The sequence below is a fragment of the Ambystoma mexicanum genome, chromosome 11 (assembly GCF_040938575.1).
Source record: "Ambystoma mexicanum isolate Mex_15411 chromosome 11, UKY_AmexF1_1, whole genome shotgun sequence".
NCBI classification, from domain to species: Eukaryota; Metazoa; Chordata; class Amphibia; order Caudata; family Ambystomatidae; genus Ambystoma; species Ambystoma mexicanum.
This window is the reverse complement of record NC_090934.1, coordinates 935,985,782-936,010,772: the sequence shown is the minus strand read 5'-3', so window position 1 is coordinate 936,010,772 and position 24,991 is coordinate 935,985,782. Positions and strand designations below refer to the sequence as shown.

Sequence of the window (24,991 nt, the reverse complement as noted above, 5' to 3'; positions counted from 1 at the left end):
TAGCATTCTGGGACGTATAGTTTTTTGAGGATGTGGAGAATAAAGCTACAGTGATATTTAAGATTGATTTCTAAACTCTGGCCTGGGGAACAGAGGTTAGGAAGCCACACTAGTTATAGTAAATGGGGAAGGCGGGGGGGGGGGGGGGGGACCTCTGGGAGTTTAGCCAAATCAATCAAGGTAGCATAGAGTGGTCAAGGTGAAGTCTAAGAGTTGAGTGGGGTCAGGGGTTCACAATAAATCCACAGTGAGCACACATTGATGAAACTTGAGCAGTAACTATAATAATGCTATATTATTGATTCATTTTCCTAGTGTTTCTTGGCCAAACTGCTAATGATGTCACAATACTAAAATTGTAATACACATATGCAGTCACAATTAAAGTGTACAGTTCACCCCATCCCCCCTCCCCTGTGCCCTCCCCAATAGCTGAAGGTAAGTAGTTGACAATTGCACCAACAGCCCACAGGAATAGTAACCCTAACTTGTCCAACCTTAAGTTGAATGAGTACGTTGGAAAAAGTTAGGGAAATGTTCCAGTGGATGTGAAGATCAGTCCAGAAGACTTTCAATGGAGTTTACTGGTGAGTAAAGTACTTTTTTTTATATCTTTTGCAAAGTAGTTTAAAGCAAATTAAATTTCTTCACAAACTTTATTATGGAGGAGATGGGGGAACTGGTAAGTATGGTGACTACTTACCACCCGTACTCGGATTTTTCCCCAAGAATTGGCAGGTCGAAGGTGGTTTGCTGGAGGTAGGTTTTCCCACCATTGGATCCAATAGCAGATGCCCATTAGCTGCAGGTGCAAGCAATGTTCGACAGGTCTAGGAGCAGAATACAACCCTTTCCAGTAGACTAATGCAGCACGCACCAATGCAGGACACTTTTGGACACGCCCCCAACGGGGGATGGCCGGTTCCAGCGGTTTTCACTGCACACTTCTCAGTCAAAGAAAGCTTTCCTGTTCCAGATCCTTTGATAATGGGACATTGAAACTTCACAGGAAGACGACTTGTGACTAGCTGGAGATCAGATGTTCAGGGCAAAAAACGCGGAACAGCAACACTTCTGGCACGGTAGCCCAAAATGAAGGTGGTCAGCCCACTGGTTGGCCCACGGATGCTTCAGAAAAAAGACTCCAGGAACACAAGATGTAGAGACTGGTTGGTTTTGCTTGTGCCTCAAAGGTTTGAGGCACAAGCAAAGGTCTCCTGATATTAGTAGCCAGAACAGGGCTCCACTAGGATGGCAGCAATAAATGGTTGATGGGTCTTTTTCAGTCTTCTTCCTCGGTTTTTCCATCGTCTGCACAGCTACATAGGATACTTGGCTCCTTCTGATCTGCTGGAATGGCTGCAGGACTCCTATTCATATCCTGAATTCAGGCGATGCAGAAACTCAGCCCTCCAATAGTAAGATCTGCCCCACACTATGCACCAGCAGTGGTCCAATCGGGTACCCCTGTGGTGGTTACTCATGCATAAACTCCACACACCGAAACCAGTATGTTAATTGGCACTAGCAGACCCAACCCACTTACTGGGTTCCAACACACATTGCAGGCACTAGTCCGCAAAATGCACTGATTTCCTGGGCAAATGCATGGACATAGTAAGAAATTCCTCACATTGGAAGACCGGAAGCAGGCCAAAGAACAAAATGGCCAAAGAACAAGTGAAAAACCTTGTGGCACGGCCATGTTAGGACACTGTTAGTAGCCAAACGCAAGCAAGCTAACTAAACATTTAGTAACAATTGTAAACATCTAACTGCTGCCACCAGCTTGTCTTTAGGAACATTTCAAAGTAATAAGTTTTTTGTAGGCCTAGGATGATGCTTTGTTCACTTTGAAAACATTACCCAAACAAATATTCAAACGGGAAACCTGGTTTCCCAGTACTGAGAGTCTGAAAGACGGGTGCGTTTTCCCATAAAAAATTACAAAAAGGCCTGTGGAGTGAAGCTCAAGGCTTCACTGGAAGTCAGGATAAGGCGTAAAAGCAAAAGGTTTGGGGGTCCATGGAATATGGAGGAAATTTTGCTCAAAGAACTTTCCTAACAATAGTCTTTTTTTATCATAGCCTGTTTCTAGACAATACTACACAAAAGGCAAAACACCATAATATAACCCCCAACCCACATCCAACCCTCCACCCCTCATGTGGCTCCTCTTCCGCTATCCCACACTGCACTCCCTCATCCATTGCTATTTAAATTATATTTTATTAACTGGTTTAAAATGACTATGTAAACCAAGTATACAATATTACAAACCTAAATTCATTTTCATTATCCCATGTTTGTTCATGGTCTAAATAAAGGGAAATCTCCTTGATGATTATGCTGCATAAGTGTCTGTTGCTGCTGTATAATTTTTTCCAACTATTTGCTCTCAATTGAAAGTTTAGCAAAAGCCAATAGTTATCTAAGGTTTGTGAGCACGCTCTTTGAGCCTGTCTAAAATGCTCTGGCGGAAGAATGCAAGATGTTTGTGAAATAAAGCGAGTTATGCAGTGGTGAAAAAGGAGGCAGTTACCAGCTATATTAAATAAGGTTAGGTTACAAAGAGTGCCTTGAAAACGTCAGTGCGCTATAGAGGAAGACCAGAGAAATAGATTGGCTATGAGGGCAAGAAGTCATCTTGCCCTATAATCTGAGCACCTAGACAAATTGGAAGACCTACCAAAATGGTGTGTGCACATGAGCATATGTGAAATCCTGATATATGGACAGTACTCTAGTATAGCATGGCGCAAAAGGAAAGTGCAGTCAGACAGGTTTGGGACCCTGGTTGGATCCACACTATTAAATGCCCTTTCAGTGGGGCAGAATGAAATGATTAAGTCAAAAATGGTGTACCCTCATGCTAGTGCCCCCCAAAGGCTGCCAGCCAGAACTGCATTGGTGCACTGCTCTCCCTTTCATCCCCCATCTCCTTCACTCCCATATTACTTGTTTTAACAACTAGATGTATAGTCTTGTCAGTGCATGAGCGATTCCAGTGTAGTGGTTGGAGTGTGGCAGAGCCATCATTCAGGTTCTCGCCTATTGCTGCCAGTCACTTATTGTGCTGGCCACAGCTCTCCCCAGAGGCAAATCAGTGAGACACTTTTCTATGCCCTGTTATGCTATGTTATTGAAACTTTGATGGCATGCCTTCTGCTATTTTCAGTGTTTAAGAGCTTCAGAATCTGCAAGAGTTATGGAATGGGACTAATTTAGTATCTGGTGAAGCAGGACAAGTTTGCTTTGTTACAATGTGTGCAGATCTGAAAGGCTATGGCTGGCTGTCGTGGGTACCTCTTAGATATTGCGTGAGCTGTCTGAAGCAGTGGTTAATGTGTGTCAAGTTGCTATGGCAGTGGTGGTTTGTAGTGTCAGGGCTGTAGTTACGGAGTTATGTTGGTGTGTCGGCGCGCATTTCGGCAAGAGCTTCCTAAGAGCTGTTGTGGCTGGATCGGACTGCTCGTGTGCTGGAGAACCTGCATATCCGGTATACAGACTTTGAACTGTGCTTCAACGGTGTGACTACACCAAAAGACTGTGATTTGGACTAAGTTTAACAGAGCATCACAAGACTTCCAATTACTCGCTTTAATTGTAGGAGCAGAGCAGTGTATTTATTTCAGCAACGTGGTTTGCAATGTGGTGGGAAGACACACCTCTTACCCACAGCTCACGCATTTCGGCAAGAGCTTTGTAAGAGCTGTTGTGGCTGTTAGGGCTGCACGGGGTGAGTGATCCTCTCATCTATAGCAAAGGTTTAATATACAGTGTGCAATAGCTTGTATGAGGTGCCACTTAAATAAGCGAGTACATTAACCACTAGCTACCCACCTCTAACACACCCAAGGGGAAGGCTATTTATCAGAAAATATCCTCAGTGGAATTTTCATACAATTCTGTCTACCACAGCGGTCAAAAAGTTATCTTAAACATATTTTAACCAATATTTATTCCAAACATAACAGTAAAAACATAAAGCCATATGCAGTGTTCATTTACGAAAGCCGTAATGGACAAGATGGAAAGAAAACACTTCACACTTATGGCTGTAGTTCACATCACAATGTTTACGATCTATCAACATTGGGTATTTGGCGTGATGTTGGGAATAGTGTGACTGAATCGTATAACTATTATACACATATGGTATAATGGCGTCCATTTACTGTTTGTTTTTACTGTTATGTTTGGAGTAAATATTGATTAAAATATGTTTAAGATAACTTTTAGACCGTGGTGGTAGACAGAATTGTATGAAAATTCCACTGTGAGGATATTTTCTGATAAATAGCCTTCCCCTTGGGTGTGTTAGAGGTGGCACTTATACACACTTAAAACTGATATGCTGGAGCACGTAGCTATCACACGTGCCTCATTAACTCTTAACCACTCCTGCCAAACCGTCTACATAATTGCCAGTAGAAGAAAACTTACGGGTGTAACATCTTTTGTACTTGACCGAAGGATTGTTACGGAGGACATTCGAGACTATTGCATGCACAGAGAGCGAAAGCCTCAATCTAGAAAGTGAGCATGCGTCTCAACAACAGAATGAGGCTGTAGCCCACTTTCGCATACAGAAAGTGTCATACAGCCAGACACTGCTAATGTTTCCCTGACTGATAAGCAATTATTGACGGGTGCAAGCTCCGTTGTATCCGACAACGGCAAAAACAGACTGCCTACTGAGATATCGCCCCCCTAAAGCTGTTGCGTGTGGCGTGGCCTTGAATTTGCCCTTCTTTGGCAAAGTCATCTCAGAGGTTTCGGCCCAAGTCTCTACGCATAGTGTGATGAGCAATGCTGAATCCACTTGCCAAACGCCAGCAAACGATATAGCCGATAAATCACAAACGCTAGCTGAAGAAATGGCCGTTGAAAGCCCACAGAAGCCAGTGCCAAGACCCGAGGATTCAGTAGGGGTTCCGGCATGTTTTTCTCCAATTGCTAATGTCTCGCCGAGTCCCTGGAACTCCACAAATCATTCCCATAGTATGTTTGATCAGTCCATACACAATGTCTCAGATCATTCACTGTCTTATATTCATCCTACCCCGCATGGAGCCCAGTGGCCATCCATAGTGGATGAGTGTAGGCCCGCTCCCCAAATTAGTTATAGTAATCTGCTTCCTCTCATTGAAATACCCCTCAAAGCAATGAATACTGTATTGACACTTACTAAATTATTAACAGTAAGATTGTGGGTGCCCTCAATGTCGTGAGAAATCTCCTTTGGCAAGCAAAGATGGATTTGTTTGCGCTTGGATTCCTTTTGGCACAAGACCCGTCAGTGCCCTTCAGATCTGCATCTCAAGAACAAATTGAAATGGGGGAAAAATGTAGTCCCTATTAGAACACCAAGCATATATAATCAGAGGAAATAACTTTCAAAGTAGTAACATGAATAATGGGAGATCATAACTAGCACAGGTCCCTAATGCAGGGGTGGTCCCTCTTGCAAGTTGGAACACATGTGGCTCAGCACATATATTTGTGGAGTTAGTGGAGCAATTATTGCACAGATTAGTATAATTGCTTTACAAGAAACACGGTTGATCAGCCCATGTGGCATGGACATGAAATATTGCTTTTACCTGCGAAGTCCAGACATGGAGGACGACCATCCTCTGGGCTCCATGTAGCTGTAAACTCGAAAGATGGTTTTGAGATTTTTCCTTGGGCCACCCCAAATAAATACTTGCACCTGGTTAAGATAAAATATCAATGGGGCTTCGTTGCCTTGGTAAACATGTATCAGAATCCTTTGGCCATATTTGATGATAAATTCTTGCAAGATCTGGGTAAATTACTTAATATGGTGATATAGGACCCTGAAATTACTAATAGTGTTGGGGGGTGATCTTAACTTGAAATGCTTTCTGCCTGATAACATAAAAAAGATCCTTCATGCCAGAGATGGTTACGTTTTGTGAACTAGTGCAAATTCTGTATGCTCAATGGAGCGTTTAAATCTGATAATCCACCGAGGAGCACCTGGCGACGTGGTAAAAGGGAGTCTAATAGACTATATCTTCATGGACAGATTCACTTTTAGCCGAACAAGTGCACTTGTGTTAATGACACAAGTGCACAGTGACCATGAACTTTTAACAACGCAATGGTCTTATGATCGCTGTCGGGGAAAAGCCTTGTGGCAAAAGGCATCCCTTTTCTGTGAGCATTAATAATGCAAAACCACGATTTCGATGGGATGAACGATCTCTTGAATCCTTAAAGGCCAGACTTGGAAGTTATAAACCATCTCTAACATGGGTTGGTGAACTTTACACCACCCTTTTGCAGGTGTACAAACAGGCTGGTGTAACTCAACATAACTTCCAAAAGTCAAAACATACCTTTGATTTTGAAATTCAGTCACGAAAAGCTGAACTTTGCAAAGACAAATTGCCCATAGTTTTGCCAATTGCATTGCGGGCAGTAACCCTTAGAATTTAAAGTGTAAATACACAAACTGGTTACTCGTATTGAAGTGTTATACCAGTCTGATGGCGATGCAATGCTGGAAGCCATACAATCCAAAAATAGTGCTGGTATTTGGACCCTAATGAATGTCGCGGCCCATACAAGGCAGCTTCCTGTCCAAATTAAGCGAGTACTGCAACACCAATGGGTTTCACATTTTGTACAAATGTATGAAGCACCTCTACATGGTGATGGGAACGATACGGATGTCTATTCTGAGTTTGACAAATTTGTGGTTATGGAGGAAGATATTCTTACATAATGAGATCCAGAAGATCTCGAGCTCCTGGGCCTGATGGCTTGAGCAATTAGATGTTCAAGGAACATCCACGAATGTGGGCTAAGATACTTTACAAGATCTTCCAGCAGATTCTAAGAACCAATGCTAACCCGTAATCTTTGTGTAACTCTTGTGATTTCCATATTCAAGAGGGGCGATCAGACCTGTCCCTTGAATTACAGGCCAATCGCCCTTCTTGATGTCCCAGGGAAAACTTTCTCAAGATTCCACTTCAGGGGTTTTAATGCATGGACTATACAGAGTTTACAGCGAGATCCTTGCCACAATATGTTAATACCAGGGATGGGCACAGCTATCAATTTGTTAACTATTAAGGCCATCGTCACACACCGCATGGCATTAAAGCAGTCCATATACTTTACTTTTGTGCATCTAAAGGCGGACTTCGACTCAGTTTCTAGAGAGTTGCTGGACAACAGACAGATGCTTGCAAAGTGGCCTACTTATCAATCTTATTTGAGCGCTACACACAAAACAAAGATGCAGTGAGGATTGACCTGGAAGGCAATGTGTCTCCTCAGATTGAAACACAAAAGGGGTTAAAACAAGGATGTATCCTTGCCTCGGCACTTTTAAATTTTCTTATTGCAGAGCGTTTGCGGATGTAATAGCCGATGCACCAAGATTGGCCTTTAGAGCTATTCCGGCATTGTTTTATGCAGACTATTTAGTCCCGATGTCAAATTCCTCAGGGACTCCAATGCCTGTTAGATGCCCTTGATGCATACGTTCAAGTTAACCTCCTTTCCATCAACTTGGAAAAAACTAAAGTAATGGTCTGTTCTAAGAAAAGAGTCTCATTAAAGAACTATAAGTGGACATTGCAAAAAACTAGAACGGGTTTATGAATGTGTACTTGGGTGTGACGATAGCAAACCGTGAAGATGAAAGTTCACATTAAATGTCTTGAGATTAAGCTCTCATGTCTATTTCACAAGCCAGGTTGATACAGAATAAATATGGTAAATTTTCCATTAGTCCAGTACTTACATTTTGTCTGCAGAAAACCACACCTATACTAGTCTATGGTGCAGAAAGTAAAAGAATAATTCCGGAGATCGTATGGAATAGATTAGAAATGAAATTTTGGAGGCGATTATTGAATCTGCCACAATGTGTCCCAGGTTTATGGATAAAATGAGTTGGACCTAATCTCATTACATACAAGATATATATGGAACATAATGGCATTGTATCAAATTAAATCGGTGCTGGCATCTGTGGCCGTAATTGGTACACTAGCAAAGCACATGTGCGAAGCGGAGTATGCGTTTGCGCGGAAATGGAGGTTAAAAGTACAGCAAGCTCTGGAAAGTGCTGATATTACTCTAGAGTTATTAACACAGAACCCGATAAGGGCGAAAACCACGTTATTTCAATAAGATTGGATATCCACAAGGGACAAATGCATGAGAGATCACTTAAGAAAATCTCCATCTTCTGAGCAGACTCGGCTTCCTTTCCGTTGGATTCAATCTTTGGCCTACCAGAGAAGTTTTGGCCAAACGCAAAATAAGTAAAGAAAATTTTTGCTGATACTGTCTCAGTGAAAAAAAACGACAAAACAATAAAGCATTTATTGTTAATGTGTGAACTATTGACCCCATTGAGATTGCGGTACTTGAGACCCCTATTCAAGGAGTACAGTGATATGACCTCTTATTTGACTTGCAATATATATTTTCTGGCCAGAGTGCTTCATTTGGTTTTGGTGCAGTTGCATTTTTACAAGCTTTGCAACTGGAAACGTCGCAAGCAGTGAATGTGTGATGACACGTGTATTGGTGCAACTATTTTGGTGAGTTGATGTGTGGAGTATCAAAACCCAAGGCTTTAACCAAATGAATATGGTTGGAGGGTTTTATTAGAGATCATCCTTTTACAGATTGAATGGTTGTGAATTGAGTATTCCCCTTCTCTCAACAGTCTTCTCACCCATTCTCACTGTCTTCCTTCTTGCGGTGGTGCTTTGATACCAATTCTACAGCCATGTCCTGCATGTGGTGTTCTTGGATTTCTCTTACTGTTTGAGATCTGGGCACGAAGTTCTCTGTGGCAATGGGATGGAATCGGAGTACGGGGATTTACTTGGGTCCTGGTTAACTCAAAGCCTGTTACTGGGTTAGTGAATGTTCGGGGGGGGGGCTTTGGGGGACACGTGAAAGCTACACTGTTTAATGACTTGCTATTGGGTTGTGGAGGTGTACCACTGAGAGGTGGCATACGCGTTGGAAGCTTTATTTTGGTGGTCTGGTATCAGTGGTCTCCCTTACTATCACACACTGGGTTCTGTTAATGGATATGGATGACTGGGTTATGGATGTATTGGGGTCTCGGAGAAAAGATGACATGAATATACACCTTTGCAGGTTTATAGGGGGGGGTAGGAATGAGATGCAATTATGGGCACTTCTGGCACTGCATGGATGTAGGATGTGGCGTATGTTTCGCATCTATATGATTTTAGGATTTGAATTTGATGTTTCAGATGGTTACCTTAGATTGATATACTGTTGAATCTATAGAATGATAGGTTATCACATTTGGAATGTAGAAGTTGGGTTGTGCACGTTTTGGCTTTGCCAATGCTGCCTTTGAAATGGTCTTAGGCTCTGGGTAGTTATAATAGAGAAGATATGCATGGTCTTCGTGTGATTTTGTGTTCTTATGATTAAGGGTAGGGTGGGAAATGTTATTTATTACTATATATGAATTGGGTGTCGGTTCTAGGGCAATTAGTTCAAGATGTTAAGATTATTGTAAATAACTACACTCAATATCACCTTACAGTTTTGCAGGGTGTGCTGTTCAATTTCATGTTTGTTCATGGGTTTGGGGTGTTTGTATTGTCATGTGTAGTCTTGTAGTGCCTACACAACTCGGTCTCGTCACTTCCTCCCCTTCATCCTTTGACATTTATGGGTTTAAGATCGATATGGATGGTTTCAAGTTGATAGTGCATATTGGTGGGTGATCTGAGGGTATGTTCCTGGAATGTTAAAGGCCTTAACATTCTGAGGAAAAGAAAAGAGGTATTAAACAGGCTGAAAAGGTTGATATTGCACTTATTCAGGAGACCCATTTGTTGAACGATTCTATTCACCTACTCCAAAATAAATGGTATAAGAAGTCCTTTCATAATTGCCATAGTTCCAAATCAAGGGGAGTGGGTGTGCTGCTGCGCAAAGGTCTCCTACTTCAAGTAGAAAAGGTAGTGATAGATGAGGGGAGGGTGCTTCTTATTGATGTTAAACATGAGGATAAACTAATTATGATTGGCTCTGTTTATGGACCTGTACTGGTGGTAGTTCTTTCTTTGGGAAACTATCATTACTTTTGAGGGAGATGGGCGGAGAACATATGATCTTGGGGGAACAGTGGGGGGGGTTTCAATTGTGTGATGGATGGGAAAATGGACCGTTCGGCACAATGTAGGTAAACTGCGGAGAGCTCAAGTAGGACCTTTAAGGACTTTATAGATTGCCTAGATTTAGTTGATGCTTGGACGTTTGTTCACCCGGAGGAGGGGGAATTGTCCTTTTACTCACCGGTGCATGACTCTCATTCAAGGATTGATTATTTTCTTGTTTCTGATAGGTTAGCTGACAAGTTACAAGATGTGACTATCAAGGCAAGGAATATTTTGGACCACCCTCCGATGATAATGCAGTTGAATATAAGACCAGAGAGGTCGGGGTTCTCTAAATGGCGACTTAAAACTTATATTTTACAGGAACAGGGGGTAGCTGAATCTCTGGAGGATTTCACAAGGAATTATTTTGAGATTAATGTTGGTTCTGCTTCTGATGTCATGGTATGGGAAAGCTATAAGGCAACTGTGCATGGGAAATTGATGAATATCATATCCCGAGCTAGAAAGAAAAGTATGATTGAGCTTCAGAAGTTGGAAAGGGAATTGGAGTAGGCACAGAAAATCTTTGCAGTTTCTAAGAGTGCTTAGGCTAGGAAAGCGGTAGGAAGGCTCAAGGAACTACTAAAGCAAAAGATGGATGTCCAATATGAAAAGGGCATGTTCTTTATGAAGCAGAAGTTCTGGGAGCAAGGTGACAAAAATGGAAAGCTGCTGGCAAATGGATTGCGTGGTCTGTCGGATACTTAATTTGTTCAGAAACTGATAATGATGGTGAACATATCAAAAAGGATGAAATTTGCGAGGGTTTCAGGACGTTTTATGAGTTTCCAACTTAGGTTGATATGGACTCCTTTTTTGATAAGTTCGTCATGCCAAGTTTATGTGAGGACCAGTCTATGATGGTGGATGGTCCTATTACAGAGGAGGAATTATTAGTGGCAATTGGTCAACAGGGTAAGTCACCGGGAATGGACGGTCTTCCGGTGGAATTTTATCAGACATTGGGTGGTGTGCTGGTTCCATTCCTGTGCAACCTGTATAATGGCTTCATGAGGAACGGGATCATTTGTCCCACCATGAAAGAGGCTTGTGTGGTGGTTATTCCGAAACCGGGGAAAGATGGTAGGAAATGTGAAAATTATAGGCCGTTTTCACTTCTGAATGTGGACCTCAAAAGCTTTACTAGAATATTGACTAATAGACTGGATGCGTGTGTTGGCAAGCTGATTGGTAGTTCTCAGTTTGGATTTATGAAAGGTAGATATGGCTATGGTCATATCAGGACGTTGATTGACAATATGGGTCTTTGACAGGGTCAATTGGTCTTTTCTTTATCACACTCTTAAGAGGATGGGATTTGGTGACATGTTCATTAAAACTACAAGAGCATTAACTTCCGATATTATTGCAAAGGTATGGGTAAATGGAGTTACGTCCTCTTCATTCTTGTTGTCTAGGGGGGACTAGGCAGGGTTGTCCATTGTCTCCATACCTATTTAATCTGGCATTGGAACCCCTCATTTTATATTTGAAACAGGAGCAGGACCTTCATGGCCTTCGATTTGGAGATAACGTGATGAAAGTTCTGTGCTCTGCTGATATGACCATTATTTTGTCCAATCCGGCTGTGGGATGTATGAAACTTGAAGAAGTGAGTCAATTGTCGGGCCACAAGATAAATTGGGGGAAAACGGTAGCCTTCCCTTTGGATGTTAGTATCCCACGCAGGGTTTTGGGCTCTTGGAACTGCCACTGGGAGACAGGAGCAATGAAATATTTGGGTGTTTACTTGGTCCGAGACTTGAAGAGAATGACTGCTTTTAATGTAGCGCGAATATTGGAGGTGATTAAAAGGGATATATTTAAGTGGAGCCAGTTGAAAATGGGATATGGGCCAGGATTAATGCCATTAAAATGGTGCTTTTACCAAAAATACTCTACATTGTACAGCCCATTCCCCTACAATTCACGAAGAAAGTACTTGCCCTTGTTGATAAAGCATTCCAAGGTTTTCTTTGGGGAGATGGTAAAAGGCCTAAAGTCCCTAAATATATTTTAACGAGTCCGGTGAAGGATGGGGGTTTTGGATACCCGATCTTGAAAAATTATTGTATGGGTTTTCTCTTGAAGAAATTGACCTCCTACTTCTCTGATAATAATGTATATGTCCCCAATTGGCATATTATTGAGTGCCCAATTTTCCCCCTTTGCCCTTAGAGATATATATTCTATGTTGAAAGCACCGCCTTCTGTAAAGAAGCTGCCTACAATATGCGCTACTAGGGAGGCATTGTTACGCTTTGTGGAAATTGGTGGCGGGAGTGCTACATTATGATGCATCTTTGTGGTATAATGCATGTTTGCAGTTTGCGAATAGACCCTTATGCTGGAAGAGTTGGATCAATAGAGGCATACTTTGTGTTCGTGATGTGTGGCTAAATGGTCAGATGATCCCTTTTGACTAGTTGAGAACGTCTTTTGGAATTGGGAATAGAGAGAAGTAGTTATGATGCTTTGAATACACTCTTGACTGAACGAATAGGAATGTTGGATGGGGACATGACTGAGAGACCTTCATTGTGTGAACTTCTCCTTTCTACCCCGTATGTAGTTTCCACATATATGGGATTACTGCCAATGGAAGAAACGGATGTGAGGGCTTGGGATGAAATTCGTCTGACCTCGATAGATTATCTTGGTATAGATATCGCTGTTCAAGAGTGGACCTATTTACTTCATGTGGGAGTGCAGGCAAAGATGGATTTACAGCTGCGATACATTAGACAAAGGATCCTCTACAGATTATATTGGACACCGTCCAAGATGGCTAGGTTAGGACTTTCGTACTGTGATTCGGGTTGTGGATGTGGCGGGGGGGTCTTTGATGCATATGTTATGGATGTGCTCGATAGTATCTGATTTTTGGTCCAGTGTATTGGACAGGTTAGGGTAAGAGGAGTCAGGGCTATGAGTAGTGCAGATTGCATTAATAGTGTTTTGGTTTTGGCAATGAAGCAGATCTTGCGAGTTTTGAAAGCTAGAAAGAAACCTGGTGTGTAGGAGTGGCTTTTAGACATGCAAATCTTGTCCAGTTATGATAAAGTTATGCTACTTGGTCAAGGAAGGGAGGGGCGTTATTCTAGGCTTTGGGGACCTTTTCATGACCTATATGGTTGAATATACTGTTACAATAATCAATGGCCTATCTCTTGAGTGGGGTTTACTTGTGTGTTTTTCTGTTTTGTCTTTTTTGTTGTGGTTCTTTTGTGGTGTTGAAAAATGCTAATTTGTATGTTATAGATATCCATTTTGTGGTGTTTTTATTTATCTTGGATCTACTGTTCTGTATTTTGCAATTTGGACACATTGATGAGATGAAGATTGTTGTATTATATAATGTGGTGTTCAAAATGTTAGTGTTGAAAAAAAAGAAAATGGATTCGTTTAGGCGACAATGTTTCATGAATTGTTATAATAATGGTATTAGTTGTCGTGCGAATATGCTTAATGATTTGTTTTATGTTGGGTTTCTTTAATTTTTCTGTGCCAAAATTAATTGAACCTATAGAAGTCCTTCACACTGAAGTCAAGTTTAACTTCTCTTGTCGTTTGTGATCTATCTTGTTTATTTTGACAAATGTTTAATTGCTGTCAATGATTTCCTTTTCCATTTTGTGAAAACCTAAATATTGAAAAGTTGACTTAGTCATACCAATTTAAAAAAAAGTTGGTGTCTGTGCTGGGTTAGTATGGGGTTTAGGGAAATTTAGTGCATCTTCTGGTGGTGTACAGTCCGTTGTGAAACTTGTTTCAATGGAGGAGTTGCGTTTGGAGGCATTGCCGGTTGTGGGGAGAGTGGGAGGATTGGTTCTAACATGGTTTTTGTTAGCATGCCTTTTTTCCAATGCGAATTTGAGAGCTGCAAAATACCAGTGGAACAACTGACCAGAGCAGCCAAGGCCGAATGGGGCAACGGACCAGAGGATCATTTAATAGGGGAGTAGGGTTGTCAGAAGACTTTATGTAAGGAGGGACACCTGGGCTTTGCTTTTACCTTCGTTTTACTTCAGTCTATTTCTATTTAGTTGAAATGGCTCCAGCCTGATGATTACTGAGTTACAAAGTGTACTGATTTGAATGTATGGGTTTGGGTTTGCCCTAAGTGTTGCATTTCTATTTTTCTCAATTCGTGTTAACAAATTAAATGTATGTAATTAAAAGAACACAATTATAAAATACAATTCATAGGTTAATATTAAAGTATATTTGTACCACGCACCATCACCACCGGAGTGGTCTCCTGGCGCTCTGGCGGTTCTGAAAAGGGAGAAGGGGGGGGGGGTAGGTTAGTGGGAATGAGCTGGAGAAGTGCAAGATAGCAGTGATGTGCTGTTGGCAGCCTCAGCCCGGTGGGTCCGTTGGCTGGGCTTGGGGTGTTTTTCGGTTGGTAGTCTTGTGCTGTTCAAGATTGTGTGGTTTGCTTTGTTGTTGCAGTATAATGAAGTTTGTGCTGTTTACTGCGTTTAAGGCTTGTGGTTGTGTTTTGGTTTGAGTTTGAGAGGTGTATGCAGAGGAGTGAAATTGTTAGTGGTTGACTATTGATTCATGATTGCATGCTTGGTCTAGGCTTGGCAGGAGAGTCGGATATCAATCATTGAATAACATCTCTATCTAGATGCGACGCAGGCTACGTTGAGGATTCCAACTAAGTGCGGCATATGCTGACATTTACAATTCTGTCTATATGTGCCGTGTGCTAAGATTAGGAGTTCCCTCTGTGTGCATAAGCTAGCCTTATAGTGCATATGAAAGAGTTGCCTGTCCTGTATTGAAGTCCTGCTCTGCATGTTGGAAAATATTATTTACCTACGGACATTGTTCCTGTACATTTTTATATTTAATACCATATATTTAAGCTATTTTAGTGTTTTGGTGTAAATTATTCGTACAAAAGACTAATACACGTGCTCTAAAGAGATGTATGTGTCAAATAGTATGTTATTTAACTTGCCGGCACAGTTGGATAAGAGATTTATATTTATTATACTCTTTAACTGTATCGAATAAACAAATGTAGTGCCATGTTTGTGATTACTCGGGTATTGTCTAGTTAAGCCCCAATGCAACAAGAGCCAATAAGGATTGCAGCTCAAAGGGTCAGCCCTGCACTACCTCACTGCTCCTCCCACTATCCCACGCCCTCCTTTTTGGATCGAGTCAGAGTACCAATGTTTTATTTTCTCCACTTCCACCACTGACTGTACTCGTAGGCCCTCCCCCAGTTCATTTGGCCCTTTCTCTGTTTCTGCTAGCAAATGTGCTACGTATTCTTGAAAAATATTAGGGGACTGGCTGGCTGTTGAAGCAACGCCTGGCTGCTTTGTTTAATTTTTTAAGTGTCTTCTTTGCAGAGTGCTCCAGTCCCGTACACTGTCTGCACATCACATCCCAACAGTATTTAAGAATGGAGCCGTCGATTAGGATAGCTGTGGTCACTACGGGGACTTAATTTTCTTTCACCAAAGGATTTTCACCAGATTCCTAATTAACTCGCTCAGCTTCCCTCATAGTGTCCGAAGAATTCATCGTTTGTTGAATTGTATTTTCCCTCAAGCTAGCGCAGTTTGGCGCATCTGGTTACTTCTTTATAAATATCCATCTCCAAGCAGATGCATCAGTCTATGCAATAAATGGGTGCTTCTTTAGTTGGGGCTATGAAAACTGGGATAAATGTACTTATTTGGTTTGCTCCAAGCCAACATTTTAGATTTGGAAATCGGTTCTTGGGGAAGTGGGAATTTTGGGAGTACTGGAAAGCAATGCACACAATGAGCATGCTTATTTCCACAATGTATTACTGAGATTGCTCCTCTCCCTTTTTTGCATGTTTTACCTGATGGTTCGTTGCAATTAACTATGCTGCTTATTAACTGCCCCCTTCCACATTCTCCCTGAAATGTGTTCACTATTCCCTTCCAAAGCCTGTTTCCTACTACTTGCCCTATTGTTGTGGCACACTTCTGGACTGTGGCTTCATCCTCTCCGGCTGTGCCCATGCTGTCTCATCTTGGACAATCGATGACTGTTTTTTGTTAACCAAAGATATTTTTTCTGGATACTCGGCAGTGTGCTGATAGACAGTAAGCTTAGAATGGGAGTGCTTTTAATTAAATGTTGTATAGTTGGTACATTTCGCTGCCTGTACATGCTTTTAGTCGTTTATGTATAAAGTAAGTTTTACACCATTTTTATGTTTGCCCCACAGAATGCCAACTCTTGTCCAGTGGATCGTATTGCGTTCTCCTGTATTTGTATTCGAGCACACTTTGAAGGCGCCATCTTAAAAAAGGTACGTATTTGGGTGAAGCTGAAAAGCGTTACAAGTTTGTGAGTTATGGTAACTGTTTAGAAGAACCTGATAAAGTAGGGTTAAAAGGAGACCAATGCCCACCACACACTATTGTAGATTCACCTTTGAACCATTTACCTTTTTGTGTGATATTTTAGCTGTTCATATCTGCATTTCTTGCTCATTTGACGTTTGTTTATTTCCCAAAGTACACCTACACTGAACGATTTGCCATGTAAGACCGTTTATATGAAACCAGCATTGGCATTTCCAAAGCCAGTACAGTGGACTTTTTATTTACATTATTTGTTTTATAAACCTGGTTTGCATAGTACCTGGCACAGAAGCACCAGCTTGACTTTTATTACTAAAATTATTTGCTCTTTGAGTAGACCTCTAGTTGAAAAACGTTGCTACCTTTTTAGCACCTTATAGCATGATCACATGTTACTGTTTAGGACATGCTGCAATGTGACATGGTTGTCTGTGAGCCCATTTACAAAGGGGCTAAGGCCCAATCTAAACGGATTTAAAATGTAAACCTGTATTCAAAAAGTGAGGCACCATCAATCAGACACGTTGAGAACATAAATGGTTCTATAATGTTGACAACAGTTTTGCAAACCACAGGAAACTTTTCTTTTTGCATTCATGCCTCTAGTTATCCCAGATTTTGGAAGGCTTCCTTTGTAGAAGCGCAGCTATGAATATCCCAGGTTCTGCTATTTCTAACAATTTAAAACCTGCTTTTCCCAAAGGTTCCTATTGAGAACCATGCAGAGGAGGAGGCTGAAGATGATGATTCTACCAATTGTGAAGTGTGTGGCCGGTGTGACCGAGAGGACCGCCTTCTTCTCTGTGATGGCTGTGATGCAGGGTAAGCCGTGTTGATTGGAGATTACAAACTGTTTATAAACATTTTCAGGTTTCTAGCTACTAGCCACACTTAAAGTCACTAGTTCACTAAGGTCTCTAGATACTCCCAGCTGGGTTGGACTTTCGGCCACTGGACATCCTTGGATGCTGAGCTGACACAGCCATGCTGGAGCAGTACTGGACTATTTTAATGCAGGGATCCCATTGTCCTACATTTGTCGCCTGCTAGAAGTAGGAAGCTGCTTTTGCCCAGAATGGTGTTTTGTACCCCAAAAAAGTACCTCACCAGCTTGCTTTGGCTGTCTTTAGTCACCTCCACCATCATTTCCTTTGTGGGGCGGTTTTCTGCTGGCTGCCCCATCTTGTTCATTCAGCTGTCCAAATCTGCTTGGTCTGGTTCCTCTTCGAGCTATCTTTGCTGTTGCTTTCACTTCTGGCTGGTGGGCACCACTCTTGTGGAGAACAAACTGCCTTCTTTTTGGCCCTTTGGGTTGTCATTGGTCTGAGGATAAAGGCCCTGGTTTACCATATTCTGTACATGGCACTTGTACTCACTGCTTTGTTTGGTCTCGCATGAACTGTTATTTCGAGCAGCACACCTGGTGTACCTCCATCTGGGTATTGGGTTGGTGGGCTATTTGTCAAAGATTTTTGCAGGTCCCTTTTAACCATGATTGCCCGAATTCTGCTTCATCGCAGCCCAAAGAGTCGTCTAGAATCTGGCACTGAGCTCTTAAAAATGGGCTTTTCTGTTGCACCTTTGGGTCGGCTGCTGTCTTTTCCGCACCTGTGGGGTAGAACCAGTATTTGCATTTCTTTTCTCCATGACCACAGATATGCCTGACTTTGTCCAGTTTAATCCCAAGAGGATCTTTTGGACTTAAATGTATCTCTCACAAAGTCACTCTTGTGGCAATTACCTGGCTCCAGAGACTTCTTTTCTTGGCCCCTCATTCAGTGCCTGGAATTTTAGCCTGTGCCACTGATTTTTATATTGTATTGATTTAAATAGCAGCTTTTACCACTACTATACTCAACGAGCTTGTGGTGGGAGCACCCTCTGGGACCGCAGTCCAGAGTATGGGAAATTGTCAGAGGTTTACAAAACGTGTGCACATTTTGGCCAAGGTAAGGATTTAGGCGGGCTGGCCCGGCTCCTGCGAGCAACACCAGAGATCAGGCATGTGGATGGGTGCTGAGGAAGGTCAGGAGAATGTGTGTGCAGGAAACTTGTTATCTGTCCACTTGGACCGTATTTTGTCCTAGGTAGCTACTGTATTTTAATGGCAGAGGTGTTGAGGCGTAGTCTGGTGTAAGTAGGCGAAATGTGCCCAGGTAGACTGAATTTGTTGTAGTTCGTTGCTGTATTCTGCTGCAGGAGTGTGGCTAGTTATTCTTGCAACTTAGTCCACCAAAGTGGTGCGTTTATACGTCCCTTGAGTACTTGGATGGAGCTTTGTTGTTGGTGCTGTGGTCCGTGAGACAGTCCTCTAGGGCCACTAGCCGTATTGCTGTAATAGGTCTTCCAAGCATCATGGACAAGCTATAAAAATTGCAGTTTCCAGGCATGATAGATTGGTTTTCTTCTTATGTTCTAGATGCAATATCTAGTCTCCCTGCTTATCTTTGTCATTTGCTGGCAGTGCTTATACATAAAGGTGCATTACATGGGCTAAATTTAAGGTCTTCTAGCTGTACAGAGGTGAGTTCGGAGGATAAGATATCCTAATACTGAGTTTGAGCAATGGAAGGAAATCTTAAGGCTTGGCATGTGATAGTTTATAGACTGGACTGTTGTGCACTGTGTATTTAGAGGGATGCTGCTGTCCCTAGCTGGGAACAGCCACGATTGCAGCCAGGGGCCGCCACGATTGCAGCCAGCCTCCGCCTGAGTGTGGCCATGTGCCTCATTCGGGCTTTGGCAACAGCCTGACATGTTCTTTGTCAGTGGATTACTGAGTTGTGTGGAAAGTGGTCTGTGGTTGCCAGTTTGCCAGGTGGGCCGCCACGAGAACGGCCGGCACCGTCTGGTGTCGGGTCATTGGCCTGGCTGGAGTTTTGCACTGTTGCTAGGGGGATGATGACCTGGCTGATCCGTTTTATGTTGCACCTTGCAGAGCGGCTGTTTTGGATGGGAACGTGGCTGTGACTGGAACGGTGTCTTGATGGGGGAGGGACTCCATTCCACTACATGTTCCAGGGGTGCAACATTCATTCATCGCCAGTTTTCTTTCCTGCTTAGTATTTCCTCAACAACAAAAAAACGCATTGACAAATATGGGGGTTGGGGGGGGGGTAAGGGCATATAAGGGGTAAGGGTGGTTAGATGATCGAGAATAAATAAAAGGGAAGGAGGTTTTGGGGGTAACCCCCATAAAAAAATTGTTTTTTTTCGGCAAAAGAAGTTGGGCAAAAACATCAGTGAAAAAATAAACCGGGGATGAATGAATATAGAACCGTTCCAGGGCTTCACTGGAAAGAGCTGCTTTTTTACCCTTCTGAAGGAAAGTTAATGTTTGTTGCAGCAGATGTATAGTGGATGGGAGTTCCAGATGGAAGGGGCTTGGCCGGCTTGGCCATAGATGTCAACTCCCTTTTGGGTGAAGTTGGGAGGGGGGGTGGAGGGTGTTACGAGAAGGAGTGCAGAGCTTGATCGGAGAGATTAGGTCAGATTCGATCTTATCCTGGAGGAACTCTGGTCCAGTGTTATGGAAGGCGTGGTGTGTGATGCACATGGTTTTAAAGGTGGCCTGTCACTTATAGGGAGCCAGTGTAGTACTCTGAGGGTGGGGGTGATATGTCCTCTGGGTGAGAGAGAAAGGAGGAGGAGTCTGGCCTCAGTTTTGGATTTGTTGGAGTTTCCTCAGCTGATATACTGGGACACCTAGATAGTTGGCATAGTGTAAGTGGGAGAGAATGGCAAGTGTTGAAGTGTGTCTGAAGATTTGTCTTAGGATGCGTAAGTAGAAGTTGCAAGTTTTGGAGACAGAGTTTGTGTTGGGAGAGGGATAGCTCGAAGTCCATTGTACAGCCTAAGTTTGTTAGAGGTGGAAGCTGCAGGTGAGGCTCCTCGGGCATGTGGCCAGGGTATTGGTTCGGTATGAATGGTTTTGCTGCATAGTATTGGTTTTGCCAGGGTTGAGAAGTTGGTTGGCTGTCATCCAGTGATCGATTGCAGAGAGGTTTGGTCGGGGGATGTTTCTATTTTGGGGATCTTAAATGATCTGGGTGTCATCTGTGAAGGTATAGCATGAAAGATTGTGAGAGCGTAGGAGTGCTGGCAGTGGGCCGAGTTAGAGATTGAAGAGAAGGGGTGAGGAGTGGAGGTGCAACGCAGGAGCATTGATTCAAAAGTAATGATATCCATTTTAGAGCAGCGACTCTGCCTAGTGTGTGGCACCCGTCCATGTGTTCAATGGTGTCAAAACTAGCAAATAGATTGATCAGGATGAGTGCAGTGCATCCTTCTGAGTCGGTTCTTTAGATAGTCCGGATGTAAACGAGCGGATTCAGTTCCTCAAAAGGGTTTGAAGCCAGATTAGGCTAGGTCGAGGAGCATGTCTGCTGTGAATAGACCGAGGTTGCTTGTAAGGAGTGCGGTGTAGGAGTTTAGCAACAAAGCAGCTGTTGGAAATGGGTCTTTAGTTTGAAAGGAGGGGGTCGAGACTTTTTCTGCAAAGGGGCATGACGCATCAGGTTTTGAAGGCTTCCGGTAAGATACCAGACGAGGGAGCATTGTTGAGAATGGCCTGAGAAACATTGCCAGCACATGTTGTAGTTGTGTGTTTTTTTGTTTTTTGTTTTTTAAGTGTAGTGGGACTGGGCTCTCCAAGAGAGACCGTGGGCTGGCTTAGTGCTAGGAGATTGAGGAAATCTAAGTTGGAGATGGGTGTGAACGAGGAGAGGACTGGCCAAGTGGGCCAGGGAGGGATATGATGGGAGAAGGGGTGTTGACTTAGGCTAGTTTAGGAGAGGATGAGGCGTCTCTCCGTAACGGTGTTGTGAAAGTCAGTGTGTTGCAGAAAGCTTGCGTGATTGATGAGTTGGGCAGCTCAGGGTCTTGAATTGAGTGATGATTTTGTGGAGTTCCCCGCTCAGATTATTGGAGTTAGAAATACGGTTTCCATTTTCTTATTTCGTTCAGGTAGGCCCTATTTAATCTTGCACAAGCGATTTGTATTTTTTTGATGTTTTTTTTTTTTAGGTGTTGGGGTTTGTCCTCCAAGGGAGGGTGTGTACCATTTTGAGATGGGGTATGATCTCCTGAGAGGTGTCTAGTTGGCGTGTGCGATCAGGGTGCTGCTGAGCCATGGATCAAAAAGGTTGATTTTGGGTAGCGGCGGGGGGGGGGGGGGGTTACTAGTAGTTCACTTTCGAGTGGATTGTGTCCTCCAGCATATTCCTCATCTTAGATGTATTCCATCTAGCTTCAGCTGCTTCAGAAAAAAATTTCGGCAGAGGGTGCTGTGCGTCGATGTCATTGCGTCGATGGTCCCTCGAAGGCCTCCGTTGAGGGTGACTTCATCGGGTGTTTTAAGTAGCACGCGCGGTGCCCGTTGGCCTCAGTTCCATTTTTCTGCAGTAAACGTTGCTTTGGAGATTCGGCGCGCCTCAAGTTATGTGAGAATAACTAAATATAACGAATATGTCCTCGTCATCGACCCCGAGATAGGGTTTCAAGAAGTGCAAGTCGTGCGGTTCAAAAATGTTGATCAGACACGCACCGAGTGTGTTTGTGGTGCCTCAGAAGGCCACGACATGGAGTCCTGTACCAAGTGTCAGGCGATGACAGGTAAGGCCTTGCGAGAGAGGCGGGGAAAACTACAGGTAGGTCTTAAATTAGACCGTAGAGCCTCTAGCGTCCAGTCGAGGTCCCGTGAGGAGAAATCTCCTCGACGTGAAAGGCATAGGTCCAGGCCCTGAAGCGATTCCCATCGTTTGTCATCTTCGACCAAAAAAATCGAAGAAACAACGCCACAGGTCCTCCTCCACTTCGTCCTCGGACGAATCCCCAAAAAGGATGAAATGACACATTCGTCATCCGAAGAATGGGAAGCAGGGTCAAAATGATGGAGGTGTTCGAGAAAGCAAAGCCTTGGTCCGCGCCTTACTCGGAAGCCAGCCGGGAGCGTCATCGCTCAGACTATCGTGCGCCCTCGAGCCCGGGTGATCGAAAGAGGAAGGATAGAGAACCTTCTAGGATGCAGATCGAGAAAAGCCAGTCGAGTCGACAGCTCGAGGTCACCGGCGCCATCCGAGACCAAAACACCTCGAAGTGCAAGTCTTCGAAGAGCGACTCAACGCCATCGAAGACGTGTATTACGCCGACGCCATCAACGCCTTTGTCGACGTCGCCCCCGAAGCCCTCTGCGCCGAAAGCTCCAGTTTGGCCAAATCAGCCTGAAAAAGGGAAAGGGAAAGGCTACAAGACCTGTAATGCCTTCAGGACCCATTAATACTCCTCCTCCACCTCTCCCAGAAAAGGGTTTCAAGCCTCTTCCTAGGAAGGAGTTCTTAAAGTCCCTGACCTCCATTTTTGAGGAACAAGAGAAATCTGATGCGAATGTACCCTTTGGGCTGGAATATGGCACCCCAAATGTCCCAGAATGTCTGATTTCAGAAGAAAGCAGGATGAGGGATTTGGTTGAATCACTACACAATGCAAGTGGTATTGATACATCTCCTGAAAATGTCTTTGGTAGACAGAACATGCCAGTCCATCATACCGTCCACTAATGACAAAGGTGATAGAATATTTAGGATGGGCCACACTTCCAGCCCAATTCATCCAAGATGATCTAACCGACATATTGGATCATGGTATATGAAGACCCAATACTACCTTTTCACAAAGCCTTGCAAAATAGGGTGGCGAAAAATTGGATTCTATTCCGCCAGTGAATAAATCACTCACTTCAAAATACCGCCCTGCCAGTAGCGACCCCGGCTATCTGTCTAAACATCCCACTCCCGAGAGTTTGGTCATACAGGCAGCCACAACTTCTAACAAACTGGCGTACCCTTCTATCCCTCTGGACAGGGACGATGAGCATGTGGATGGCTGGGCACGGAAGGTATTTTCAGCTGGGAGTATGGAGTTAAAATCAGCCAACTCCACATGTGCCGTGGCAAAGTTTTCGTACACACTGTGGGGGTGCATTGCAATGGCGGCAGAGCACGTACCAGAAGGCCACGAAAGGGAAGGGTTCCTAGCCATCGTTGAAGATGGGAAGGAGGCTATGCAGGAATCCCTTGAATCTGGATTGGACACTGTAGATGGTGTGAGCAGGTCCATTGTCACTAGCACGATAATGCGCAGATTTGCGTGGTTACAGAAGTCGGACCTCGCACCAGATTTGCAGAACCATCTCCTGAACATGTCCTTTGACGAGTCTCACCTTTTTGGCAGCAAGGCTGACGAGAGCCTTGAGAGGTTGCAGACCTCAAAGGCAGCTGCCAAGTCTTTGGGAGCTGCTATTAAGCAACCTAAGCCTTTTTGTGCGCCAGGTCAATCTTGGAGTGGGACGATCCTATCGTTACTACTCCTCATATGGAAAAGCGAGAGGAATGGCCAGTCAAAGAGGCCAGAGAAAGGCCACTCGCGGTGGGCGTGGAAAACGTGCAAAGCCAGCTCCAGTTACAGCCTCTCTGCCATCAGCAGCTGCAGCAACCGCCACAAAACCACTTTGAGGACTTGCATCACAAGACACATGTAGGAGGCAGGCTGTCACAGCATTTGCAAGGATGACGAGCCATTACTTCAGTTGTTTGGGCTCTAGAAATAATAGCCCAAGGTTACTGCCTTCCTTTTCTAACGCAACCTCAAAGCAATCCACCAGGGAGACACCCTTTGAAGTTTTTCAGACCCGTTCCTACAGCAGGAAGTTCTAACCCTGCTGGAGAAAGGTGCTATAGAACCAGTACCTGCAGCGGAAAGGAACAAGGGATGGTACTCCCTGTATTTTTTGATCCCCAAAAAGGACGGAGGACTGAGACCCATCCTGGACTGAAGAAACTTGACCAAGTTCCTCGGGAAGGACAAGTTCAAGATGGTTACCCTTTCTCAGATCCTTCAGGCCCTTCAACTCCAGGATTGGTTGGTGCATTGGACCTCCAGGATGCTTATTTTCATTTGCCGATTCATCTCAAGCACAGAAAATACCTGAGGTTCGTAGTTGGCAACTCACAGTATCGGTTTCGAGTCCTGCCATTCGATTGACCTCCGCCCGAGGGTTTTCACCAAACTGATGGTAGTGGTGGCAGCGCACCTCAGGAGATGGGGGGGGGGGGGGAGGGAGCAGGGGGATTCACGTCTACCCCTACCTGGATGATTGGTTGATCAGAGCACGTTCTGTCGAACAAGCACTGGATCACCTGTAAGTCACTTGCCACTTCCTCCACAGACTGGGCTTCTCCCTCAATTTCAAGAAGTTACAAATGACACCAACGGCTCCAATACATAGGAGCTGTATTAGATAGATCCTTGGGAAAGGGCTCGTCTCCCAGGTCGAGGGCTCAAGACATTCTTCAGATGGTTTTCAAATTCCAAAATCTTCAGGCCTATGACTTAAGTTTACTCTGCCTCATGGCATCCTGC

General features: G+C 43.7%; 1 protein-coding gene across 4 annotated transcripts in view; it reads left to right on the top strand.

Moving 5' to 3' along the window:
- PHRF1 (PHD and ring finger domains 1) overlaps positions 1-24,991 on the top strand; it is a 1,334,933-nt gene that overhangs the window by 327,367 nt on the left and 982,575 nt on the right. For all 4 annotated transcript variants that reach the window (XM_069624056.1, XM_069624055.1, XM_069624053.1 and 1 more), the window contains exons 5-6: positions 16,435-16,518; positions 17,277-17,395. In XM_069624056.1, coding sequence (XP_069480157.1) covers positions 16,435-16,518; positions 17,277-17,395 — 203 coding nt within the window. The remainder of the gene's footprint in view (positions 1-16,434; positions 16,519-17,276; positions 17,396-24,991) is intronic.